The sequence below is a fragment of the Oncorhynchus masou genome, chromosome 9 (assembly GCF_036934945.1).
Source record: "Oncorhynchus masou masou isolate Uvic2021 chromosome 9, UVic_Omas_1.1, whole genome shotgun sequence".
Lineage (NCBI taxonomy): Eukaryota > Metazoa > Chordata > Actinopteri > Salmoniformes > Salmonidae > Oncorhynchus > Oncorhynchus masou.
The window spans coordinates 33,525,767-33,538,194 of record NC_088220.1 but is presented as its reverse complement, the minus strand read 5'-3'; the positions used below and the strand labels follow the sequence as shown (position 1 = coordinate 33,538,194).

Here is a 12,428-nt window from a genome sequence, read left to right as displayed (position 1 = left end):
GCTCGCTGCCTTTTCAGCGGAGTGTTGTCGAGGGGTTCCGCTGCGCTAGCAAGGTTAAACAGCTTGTAAACTTCCAGAAAATGATGTCATGGCTTTAGAAGCTTCTGAGTCAATTGGAGGTGTACCTGTGGATGTATTTCAAGGCCTGCCTTCAAACTCAGTGCCTCTTTGCTTGACATCATGGGAAAATCAAAAGAAATCAGCGAAGACCTCAGAAAAAAATTGTAGACTTCCACAAGTCTGGTTCATCCTTGGGAGCAATTTCCAAACGCCCGAAGGTACCACGTTCATCTGTACAAACAATAGTATGCAAGTATAAACACCATGGGACCACGCAGCCATCATACTGCTCAGGAAGGAGATGCGTTCTGTCTCCTAGAGATGAACGTACTTTGGTGCAAAAAGTGCAAATCAATCAAATGTATTTATAAAGCCCTACTTACATCAGCTGACACAAAGTGCTGTAAAGAAACCCAGCCTAAGACCCCAAACAGCAAGCAATGCAGGTGTAGAAGCAAATCAATCCCAGAACAACAGCAAAGGACCTTGTGAAGATGCTGGAGGAAACAGGTACAAAAGTATCTATATCCACAGTAAAACGAGTCCTATATCGACATAACCTGAAAGGCCCCTCAGCAAGGAAGGAATCCACTGCTCCAAAACCACCATAAAAAAGCCAGACTACGGTTTGCAACTGCACATGGGGACAAAGATCATACTTTTTGGAGAAATGTCCTCTCATCTGATGTGAAACAAAAATAGAACTGTTTGGCCATAATGACCATTGTTATGTTTGAATGAAAAGAGGGTTGCTTGCAAGCTGAAGAACACCATCCCAACTGGGAAGCACGGTGGTGGCAGCATCATGTTGTGGGGGAGCTTTGCTACAGGAGGGACTGGTGCACTTCACAAAATAGATGGCATCATGAGGGAGGAAAATTATGTGGATATTTTGAAGCAACATCTCAAGACTTTGACAGGGAATTTTTACTCGGATTAAATGTCAGGAATTGTGAAACTGTGTTTAAATGTATTTGGCTAAGGTGTATGTAAACTTCCAACTTCAACTGTGCCTAATACACAAATCTAAAGGGGTGAATGAGAATATGTACATGTAGGTATATGGATGAGCGATGGAGAAGGTGCAATAGATGGTATAAAATACAGTATATAGATGTGATATGAGTAATGTAAGGTCCCGGCTTTGATGCACCTGTACTGACCTCTCCTTCTGGATGGTAGCGGTGTGAACAATCAGTGGCTCGGGTGGTTGTTGTCCTTGATCTTTTTAGTCTTTTCTGTGACATTGGGTGCTGTAGGTGTCATGGAGGGAAGGTTGTTTGCCCTCGGTGATGCGTTGTGCAGACTCCTCCATCCTCTGGAGAGCCTTGCGGTTGAGGGCGGTGCAGCTGCCGTACCAAGCTGTGATACAGCCCGATAGGATGCTCTCGATTGTGCATCTGTAAAAGTTTGTCAGGGTTTTGGATGACAAGCCAAATTTCTTCAGCCTCCTGAAGTCTTCTTCACTACACTGTCTATGGACCATTTCAGTCTGCTGTCTCTTCATTTTGGGTAATCAAGCCCATTACTGTTGTCGTCTGAAACCTTGATGATTGAGGTTGGAGGCATGCATGGCCACGCAGTCGTGGGTGAACAGAGAGTACCGGAGGGGGCTGAGCACGCACCCTTTTGGCCCCAATGTTGAGGGTCAGCGAAGTGGAGATGTTGTTTCCTGCCTTCATCACCTGGGGGCGGCCCGTCAGAACGTCCAGGACCCAATTGCACAGGGTGGGTTGAGACCCATGGCCTCCCGCTTGCTGATGAGCTTGGAGGGTACTATGGTGTTGAATGCTGAGCTGTCGTCAACGAACAGCATTTTTACATAGATATTAATTTTGTCCAGATGGGATAGGGCAGTGTGCAGTGTGATGGCGATTGCTTGTGGCTGTGATGTTTAGCCACCTTGTTTTTGTTTTTACATCTGATGCATAGGATGTTAATTTACTGTACATTCCACCCACTCTTTTGCTTGTTTATTCCCTCATTTCTAGACCCAAGCTCCCTACCTTTTTGCATTTTGTACAGCCCAACTTTGAATTATGCATGACCAGCCAAGGCTTATACGTTTGCTTGTTCTTGAACTGCAAATTGCACCTGCTCCGAGCACTTCATCGGTGGATGCACTGCCCCCCTCCCCCAGGTCCCCGTCTCCCTCTCCCACTGAGTCTGACTCACTAGGAGGCCTGCTAGCTTGTGGAGCTGCCGGTGGTGATGCTGAACTGGTGGGATTAGTATTGCCATCAGGAACAGTTTGCCGCTCACCCATCTCCTCCAGCACTGACATTTCCTTGGCTCGTTCTGGGTTCGATTCACCATCTTTCTCTGGATTTTTGAACTTGAAAAATGTCCAACTTGATTGCCTTTTCTTACCCATTTTTTATTTGGCTTTCCCATGATTCAAATTCAGTAGGGAGACAACTCTATGTGACGTGATTATGTAGGGACCTCTTCACTAGCTGACCACCACTACCAAGACCTGTGTCAGGATCAGGTACTTACCCCACTGGCCCTCCCCATAACCTCTATGTACAAATAAAAGAGCAGGTCTGGAATCAGTGTGGCAAGATAGGATTATTACATAGAAAGATCACCACGTTTTTACATGATGGTCTTTCTGGGGGGCGGGAAAAATAACGAGGGGGAAACTTGATTTAAAACTGATCGCTATGATTAGAATGTCTACAGTGCAAACAGTTAAATCATTAATAACTCATGACGCGAGAGGTACCGGATGCCGGAACAAACAAAGTCAAATCTGAGAGGTGCCGGATCCTGTTCCAGCAGGATCTGGCTGAAATGAAGCACTGGTCATGCCATGCGGCACTTTGGGGTGGACACTCACCTGTCTCGATCAATGACAGAAGACTTGAAATAGAAAAGATGGCGGCACACACTGTTGAATTACTTCATAGAGCAGAATTTTTTAATTTTTTTTATAACGGAGCATTTTCTAAATTCAAACGGACCCCCTGCAACTGGACACCGACATTTTGAGACTCCTGTTTCCGCGAATCAAGGATGAAGACCGCACCGCCAAACTAACGTTGGCTGAAAATTCTCTGTGCTTCACCAAATAGTGCCTATTGTCATGACTGTCCTGATCAGGTCAGGTTACAGGAGACCACAACCCTACAGATTATCTCTCAACCCCAACAGAGGAGGAGAGATCTAGGGGTCTGAAGATGTGGTGTTTTTATGACCCCTCACGCCCCTGGTAAATCTCAGGCCGCAGAAAAATTCCTTTGTTCTGTCACTACAGAGAACCAGCCTCAGAACATTAAACATGAAATAAAGGAACTTTGGAAAAATGGTTTCTGTCAGCCACAATGGTGGTCATGACGATAGATGGAATATGAAAATGTATGTCATTTTTGTTTTGTCATTAAAGGTTAATAGATGACGTTATTACGAAAACAATGTAACGTTAAGAGTTTTCCCAGTATATGTTTGATGTTTATACATTGTACGTTGTATGGAAAATGTCCAAATCAAAGAGAATGTTATGGTAAAGATGAAATGTGAAGTTAGTTGTTTAAAATTGGATTTGAGTAAAATCTAGACCTTGCCTCTTATCTTGGTACGCCCAGAGAATTTCCCTAAAGGCAGTTACGCCCACTTCTGACCCGAGGGTATAAAACCTGAGTTTATTTATTTATTTATTTTATTTCACCTTTATTTAACCAGGTAGGCAAGTTGAGAACAAGTTCTCATTTACAATTGCGACCTGGCCAGGATAAAGCAAAGCAGTTCGACACAACGACACAGAGTTAAACATGGAGTAAAACAAACATACAGTCAATAATACAGTATAAACAAGTCTATACGATGTGAGCAAATTAGGTGAGATAAGGGAGGTGAAGGCAAAAAAAGGCCATGGTGGCAAAGTAAATACAATATAGCAAGTAAAACACTGGAATGGTAGATTTGCAATGGAAGAATGTGCAAAGTAGAAATAAAAATAATGGGGTGCAAAGGAGCAAAATAAATAAATAAATTAAATACAGTAGGGAAAGAAGTAGTTGTTTGGGCTAAAATATAGGTGGGCTATGTACAGGTGCAGTAATCTGTGAGCTGCTCTGACAGTTGGTGCTTAAAGCTAGTGAGGGAGATAAGTGTTTCCAGTTTCAGTGCTTTTTGTAGTTCGTTCCAGTCATTGGCAGCAGAGAACTGGAAGGAGAGGCGGCCAAAGAAAGAATTGGTTTTGGGGGTGACTAGAGAGATCTACCTGCTGGAGCGTGTGCTACAGGTGGGAGATGCTATGGTGACCAGCGAGCTGAGATAAGGGGGCACTTTACCTAGCAGGGACTTGTAGATGACATGGAGCCAGTGGGTTTGGCGATGAGTATGAAGCAAGGGCCAGCCAACGAGAGCGTACAGGTCGCAATGGTGGGTAGTATATGGGGCTTTGGTGACAAAATGGATTGCACTGTGATAGACTGCATCCAATTTGTTGAGTAGGGTATTGGAGGCTATTTTGTAAATGACATCGCCAAAGTCGAGGATTGGTAGGATGGTCAGTTTTACAAGGGTATGTTTGGCAGCATGAGTGAAGGATGCTTTGTTGCGAAATAGGTGAGTGAAGAATTAATATATCAGACTAAGTGACCCAAGCTGCAGCCGAGGTCTAGAAAAGTCAACGAACCCAAAACGCAGCACAAGTTTGAAGACTTCTTTTTCTACCCATGCTACTGATGAGTAGCTGTGTCTAAGCGGGTGAATTCAAGCCGGACCACCTAGCCTCCACTCCCATCGAATGGAGGCTGTCCTCAGAAGACCCCTTCCAGAGCAAGGGCAAGGGAACAGACCCATAAGCCAAAAGGACACTGACATCAGAGTTGGGAAATGCGTCATTGAGCAGCCTGAACGGTCCATGCGGGGAATCCACGGAGACCTTCCACACGTAATTACATCATTATATTCTGACCCATGAGAGTGGCAGTTTGGGGCAAGGCTAGGGTTAGAATAAGCATAGCTGGCAAATTCACCCAAATGTATATTTCTCTCGTGTACTTTCTCTTTTTCGCTCTCTTTTAAATCCCCATTTTGGGTAACACGCGCCATAGTGCGTTGGCCTGTTATACTAAGTTCTAATCAATAGCCTAGAATGTGTTTTTGTGTATGTGTATCTTTTATCATTTTAGCTTTCTAGTAAATAAATACTCAACTAAGATTGGTGTGGTACGAACTCATTGGTGAGACCCGGGTCCGTGCAGATGCGACGTTCTGTAGAGGTAGCTGATTAATTAGCGGATGTTGTAAAATCGATATTCTGATATTCTTTGAGTTAATTTGGGAAATAGAAACTCAAAACTAATTTTCCCATGGTGCCCCAGGTTAAGGAGTTAATAATTGCTTGATTCAGTTAATCACGCAATTAGAAACCTTTGATCATTCAATGAGCAACAGTCGTCACATGAACTAATACAACGTCACGACACTATCCTATAACTCCCAGTAATAGATAGCAACAATTTTTGGTTAAATCACATTATCTTTTGTAATAATCTGTACTTACAGTTTTCTGCACTTGACTACACTTCAGACATAACTGAACTGCACTACACTGTTCATACACTGTATTTTTTGTATGTTACTTTTCCCCATAACATTCTTGTTGAATACCCAGTTCTCTTTTTGTTTGCATTAAATCTTGTCAATTCTTTGGCTATTATCTGAACATATAAAACAATAGAAATCTTCTGTGAATCCATGAAGGCAGGAACATTTTGAGGATTGATCTGAAACTGTCCATATTTATTTTATGGTCCTTTATCTGGCTTCGGTACACTGGCAGTAGTGTTTGGCATGATGCTTGTGGCGAATGGTCTCAAGTCTGCGGTGTGTGGCCAGCTGGAGACCAACCACCAACTGTTTGGACCTCTTGCCGAAGACAGACTTTTTGTATTGTTCAGGGACGACGAGGGACATTGGGAGCTGCTTTTGACAGGAAAAATGAGTCAACAAAGTGAATGGGCTGGGGGGGGCTACATACGGTGTGAGAATTCTTAAGGGGGCAGTTCTTACACAGTATGTGTTGTGTATGGGAGATTGAGTAGAAATGGCACCTTTCAATCGTTCCCTTACAAAACAATACATTTACTGTCTCTAAGCACAACCAAAACCCCCTTCCGCATCTCAAAGACCTGCCTGTAAACCTCCCTCAGCCCTTTGACTTTGACAGATCATTCTTGTCAATAGTAGCGTTTTTTTTTGTAGACGTGTCTTTGTATTATGTTTTGAGAATCAGCAGAGAAAAATAACGAGGTGGTTGTGTCATTACTGTTGTCGTCTTGATTTTATACCTTTCAGTGTCCCTTGCTGGTTTTTGTCCCACAATCTTGTTGTGCTCCATAAATCACAAGGGTTGTCCCCTTCCTCATGCTCGTGTACCCAAAATGCCGCCGCTTTGGGGTATTTTTCAGCAGGGGCTGTGGAAGCACTCCAGATAACCTGAGATTTACAAAGAGAAGGGGTCAAAAGATAAAAGGGGTAGACTAAATCGATTTCATGTTCTGGAAGGTTCTCTGTGGTCCTCAGGCTACATCTAACCACCTGTAACCCGATGACACAAACAGTACCCAATTCACGTTTTATGCCATGCTTACTGTAAATTGAGCTATCTTAGCCGTCAGCTTGTAAATATTTTTCCCAATTTACCTTGGGGTTGGAAACACATGCTGTTGGAATCAGATTATGTACCACCTACAACAAAACACTCAACAATACACAATTTAACCACCCCACTAATTGTATTGATCTCTATTAGACTGGCTAGTTTAGCACACCTAACATAGACATTTTAATATTGTTAGCTTGCTGTTGGCTAGTTAGCGTCACTAAATTGGCAGCAAGATTGCTAGCCAGGTGAGAACCTACTAATCAATCTTATACAATTTATACACATTCATAATTACTACCAACACACAGTGTCATGGTATTCATCATCTGAAGAAGAGGAATCATTGGACCAAAGCGCAGCGTGGTAAGTGTTCATGCTTGTTTTATTAAAACCGAACACTATAACAAAAATAAACAAGAGAATAACCAAAACAGTCCTGTAAAGTGCAAAACACTAAACAGAAATTAACTACCAACAAAAACCATGTGGGGAAAAAGCTACCCAAGTATGATTCCCAATCGGAGACAACGATAGACAGATGTCCCTGATTGAGAACCACACCCGGCCAAAACAAAGAAATACAAAAATATAGAAAAAATATCATAGAATGCCCACCCAAATCACACCCTGACCAAACCAGTATAGAGACATAAAAAGCTCTAAGGTCAGGGCGTGACACACAGAGAGTGAGTTCGATATTTTGACAATTCTGTTTTTTTCCCAGACAAGGGTGGAGTAGATGGCTACCAGATTGAGTTACTCTTATTTGCTAATGTTAGCTAGCTTATGTTTGGGGACATTAGTCAAAGATAGAACGAACAGACAAACATGTTTATTCTGCTGATGGAAGCTACCAGTCTAGCAGTGACTACCATGGCATAGGCAAAATGAATTGACAGTGATGCGTACCTCTAATCGAGAATCTTCCATTTTGTTGTGAAGGGAGAAAACGATGGTATTGCATCACTTCTCAGCTGTCGTCGTCTAAATGGATTCCCCATCCGTTCAGCCTGAAAATCCCTCTGCTAATCTTTGGTCACCGTAAGCATCATTCTTGATAGCCGCAAACCACTGGCAGCACCTGGGTAAATCTCTGGTGGGTAGAACGGAGACAGATGACTCATTTACGCTTGTTTGTAATTAGCACAGCCAGACAGAACACCGTACACCGAACAACTTTTGTGAAAAACAAACGTTAAAAAAAATGCTTTGAGAAATTCTGAGATTAGTGTGTTGGTCGTTTGAAGTAAACCGCCATGAACCAAGTTTCTGGGCACTCCCACGTGGTTTATGAACTGGTACAAAAAACGACACTTGATTCAAGGGTTTTTCAATTTAAATTATTATATGAACTTCTTGCACCCAACATAATGCTATATATATGAGGCATACAACAATCTCAGCTCTGTAGATTTTTGCTGTGAAGAGACAGAATCAATAGATGATTTATTCTGGTATTGCCACTATGTAGCTTGTTTCTGGTCACAGGTTCAGTAATGGTTAAAAATAACAACATTCACTTAAAATGAACCTTACAAATAGCACTGTTGGGTGATTTGGAAAGCCACATAGCCTCATAGGGAAGGTTTTCATCTTTAGTTCACAATCTGTGGATATGTTTAGAAAGATAAAATAATTATTTAAAACATCACAGCACAATTGAAAAATATTTGACACAGGAAACCAAAACAAGGGAGGTCTATGGTGATAGGTGGGATGGGCTGAGAGTGGCTGAGGGGTGGGATTAAAGAGCTGAGGTCTATGGTGATAGGTGGGATGGGCTGAGAGTGGCTGAGGGGTGGGATTAAAGAGCTGAGGTCTATGGTGATAGGTGGGATGGGCTGAGAGTGGCAGAGGGGTGGGATTAAAGAGCTGAGGTCTATGGTGATAGGTGGGATGGGCTGAGAGTGGCAGAGGGGTGGGATTAAAGAGCTGAGGTCTATGGTGATAGGTGGGATGGGCTGAGAGTGGCTGAGGGGTGGGATTAAAGAGCTGAGGTCTATGGTGATAGGTGGGATGGGCTGAGAGTGGCAGAGGGGTGGGATTAAAGAGCTGAGGTCTATGGTGATAGGTGGGATGGGCTAAGAGTGGCTGAGGGGTGGGATTAAAGAGCTGAGGTCTATGGTGATAGGTGGGATGGGCTGAGAGTGGCAGAGGGGTGGGATTAAAGAGCTGAGGTCTATGGTGAGCTGAGGTCTAATCTACCTAGCAGGGTGGTATCAGGATTTGCTATGAATGCCGGACTTAGTGGTTCACTATGAGCAGACGAATACACAAGGACACTGCCTGATTCTACCAGTGAAATGAAAATGTGCTAGTTGTAGCTTGTGGTTTGGATAATGTTGATGTTTATGATTAAACATAATGTTGTTAATATAGTAATGACTATATGCCGTGGCAGAGCCTAGGTGAAACTCCCCTTTAACTTAAGCATTTTAATTCTGAAACATGGTCCCTTTATAGTGATTTATAGTCACTTTTAATCGACAAATGCTCGAATGGAAGAATAACCTCGTGGAGACGTAAACAGAAGTTTGGCACCAAAACCAGATGAATGGTCGTTTGACCACAAACGGATACATTTTGTATATTTTCATGATCAACTCTAAAATTACTGGCTAACATTGCTTCAATTACAAAATGTATTTTCAATCAACAGTTTTACTCAATCATTTTATTTGTTGTTGCTAGAATTATTAGGGCATTAAGAATAGATTCGTGACACCCTCAGTCGAATGTAGCACACAGCTGTAGGCAGGACAGATGTAGCCTAACAATGAAAAGAATAACCAATCACTGTTAGAGAGAGAGAAGTATAACGAGAGACCGAGACACTATCTCTTAGCACACTCCTCCCCACCACACCTTCCGGAGGCGGAAGAGAGGAGTTAGCGGAGGCCTATCGATTCCTTGGTTAGTAAGAGGAAGAAAGGATGTGGCATTTGACTCTCCTCGTGTGTGTGAGTGTATGAGTGTGTGTGACAGACACTGAGACCAAAGAGATCATTTCTTCATTGGAGAAGCTATGAATATCATGAGATTGGGGACATGGAGGAATATGAGTGTGTGTGTAATCTGTGTTTGTGACTCCAACCTGAACCAAGCAGATGTGGATTTCTCTTTGTCTGCCATGGAACCTGCTGCAATCCTCCCTGTAGCTGTGTAACAAAATCATTTTAAATGTAAATGGAATTTCTAGAATACATTTAAGTATCAAAAGTAGAAGTATAAATCATTTCAAATTCCTTATGAATTTGACAATGTTTCTGTCAAAATGTAACGAGCACTTTTGGGTGTCAGCGAAAATGTATGGAGTAAAAAGTACATTATTTTCTTAAGGAATGTAGTGAAGTAAAAGTTGGCAAAAATATAAATAGTAAAGTACAGACACAAAAAAACCTACTTAAGTAGTATTTTAAGTAAATGTTTTACTTGGGTGCTTTACACCACTAGTTAGACCTGCCTGGAGTTACCTCCCACTGGCATTAAGGTACAAAAGTCCCCTCACCATGACAAGGTGACTGTCCCAGAGGAATGTCATCTTGATATATCAGAGAGGTATAAAACATTAGAGAGGGTGAGAGGAAGGGGGGGGGGATGTTTCTGCCAAGCTGCGTATTATGCAGGAGACCTACAGATGCGATGATGTGCATTATGGACAAATATGGATGTGCAGTATGTGGATTGCATAATCTCAACATGTTTTCAGAACCCACAGGGCTGTGCCTTATACAGCAGGTGCTGAATTGCTAATAGTTATATCAATGCACAAGTTGTATGTATTGACGTGTACTATGGATAGCTCTTTAAACCACTGTTATCAAAGGCTGTGTGCAACATGGGTGTTGTACAGAAGGTGTGCCTATACAGGTGTATAAATATGAAGTATGGGTGTATGGATATAGTATATAGATGTTTAAGTACGCGGCTGTATGAAGAAGTGGGTAAGTGTCAGTGTGCTGCGGTGCTCAGGTTTCTCTCCCCCTCTCTGGCCGTGTCTAGACCTGACAGGTTCATGTAGCTTTAGTGTTCTGATCATGGAGTTCTGATCTCGTCATGCATCTACACCTACATTTAAATGTGTCCACAGTGTGTCCGGGATTCCCTTTTCCCGCGCTATATTCAAATGCCGGTATCCATTCTACAAACGGTGGAATAGGCTAAATATGATACCGCAACAGCAACCGATGGCAGTAGTTAACTACTGTAGCTAACGAGACGGCTAACCTCTGTTAGCTAGCAAGCAACGCTAAAGGGATTGAAAATGGGTTAGCATATTAGCTAGCTGGTTAGCATTTAGGAGTCCAGCAAACACGTTCCTCACACGCTAGGAACGTATTTCCTCGTTAAAATGAAAAGGTGCCTCTCGGTCCCAAAACACCATTTTTTTGTGGAGACTTGTGGGAGGAGCGCTGATGATGTCGCCCACTCTATATGCTTTCGGTAGCTTGATTGTGTCCAGACTGAGGAGAAATCTACACACAATGCATCCCTGACCAGCTCCTGAAGTGGTCAGACAGATCCGAACACAATCAGACCACAAAGCCACTTTTGTGCGTCTAAACCCGTCTTTTCAATGCGATCTTCCTATTCTGATAGCAGAAGTCACATGTAAGTATCAAGTGTAGACACGGCCTCTCTCTCTTCCTCGCTCTGAACTCCCAATAGAGTCCTGTCCTGCTGTAACCTCACTATGGCCCCAATGGAGCTCATCAGCAACACGCTGGGACAGACACTCTCCCTACATTTCTCTCACTGTCTCTCTCTCCTTTCGCTCCATGATTTCTCTCTCTTTTATGCATATGTGACTGTCTGTGCGTATCTTCCACAGTCTGCTCTTCCTGGTGTTGGCTGTGCAATGGGGCGAGAGGTGTGAACCCAAAGCCAACGTGTACTGTAGACTACAACTGCTTGCCTCTTATCTATACAGTTGTCTTTGAACCAACCCAGAACAGTGTGTCTAGGACTTGTGAACTCTGTCTGCACATTTCGGTTATGTATTCATTTCTCTCTCATGGAGGACACATTTAGGCCATGCATCTGTTTAGCCATCGTTCTGAACAAACTCCCTTTTAGGATCAGATAATGAACAGCCTGTGTGTTTTAATGACCATTGTCCTTAACTGACCAGTGCTGCAGGTAGTTTAGCCTCCTCTCCTCTCCTCTCCTCTCCTCTCCTCTCCTCTCCTCTCCTCTCCTCTCCTCTCCTCTCCTCTCCTCTCCTCTCCTCTCCTCTCCTCTCCTCTCCTCTCCTCTCCAGAGATGGCTCTTAATGGGATCAGTGGGACAGAGGGAAGAGAGAGGAGAAGAGTCAAGGGGATGAAAGCTGCAAACACATCATCCTAATCACCACCGACACCCCCCCCCCTCCCCACCCAGCCAACTGAGAAACTGTAGAATAGACATTTTATTAACTAACATGAACTCTCACTGGTTCCCTTGTTGTTCCCCAGGGTCTCTACAGGGGGAGCACCAGCGCAGACTGTACAAGGAGCTGATGGCCAACTACAACCGCCTGGAGAGACCAGTGATCAATGACTCCTCTCCTCTTCTAGTGGAGCTGGGAATGACTCTGCTGCAGATCATAGACGTGGTGAGGGAGGGATTGTGTGTTTGTGTGTGTCGGGGTGTGGGTGCATGTGAGAGGGTGAATTAATTTGTCGGCTAGTTGTTTATGTGTGGAGGTGTATGTTGATTTAACAAGGACTGACACTTTCACTACTGGTGTGTAAGACATATGTTTTAACTG

General features: G+C 43.3%; 1 protein-coding gene across 1 annotated transcript in view; it reads left to right on the top strand.

Annotated features, from left to right (window-relative positions):
- The first annotated feature begins 5,868 nt into the window (after positions 1-5,868).
- The window catches only part of LOC135544994 (neuronal acetylcholine receptor subunit alpha-7-like), a 52,680-nt gene continuing 46,120 nt past the window's right edge, over positions 5,869-12,428 (top strand). The window contains exons 1-3 of the mRNA XM_064972669.1: positions 5,869-5,930; positions 11,511-11,575; positions 12,133-12,272. Coding sequence (XP_064828741.1) covers positions 5,869-5,930; positions 11,511-11,575; positions 12,133-12,272 — 267 coding nt within the window. The remainder of the gene's footprint in view (positions 5,931-11,510; positions 11,576-12,132; positions 12,273-12,428) is intronic.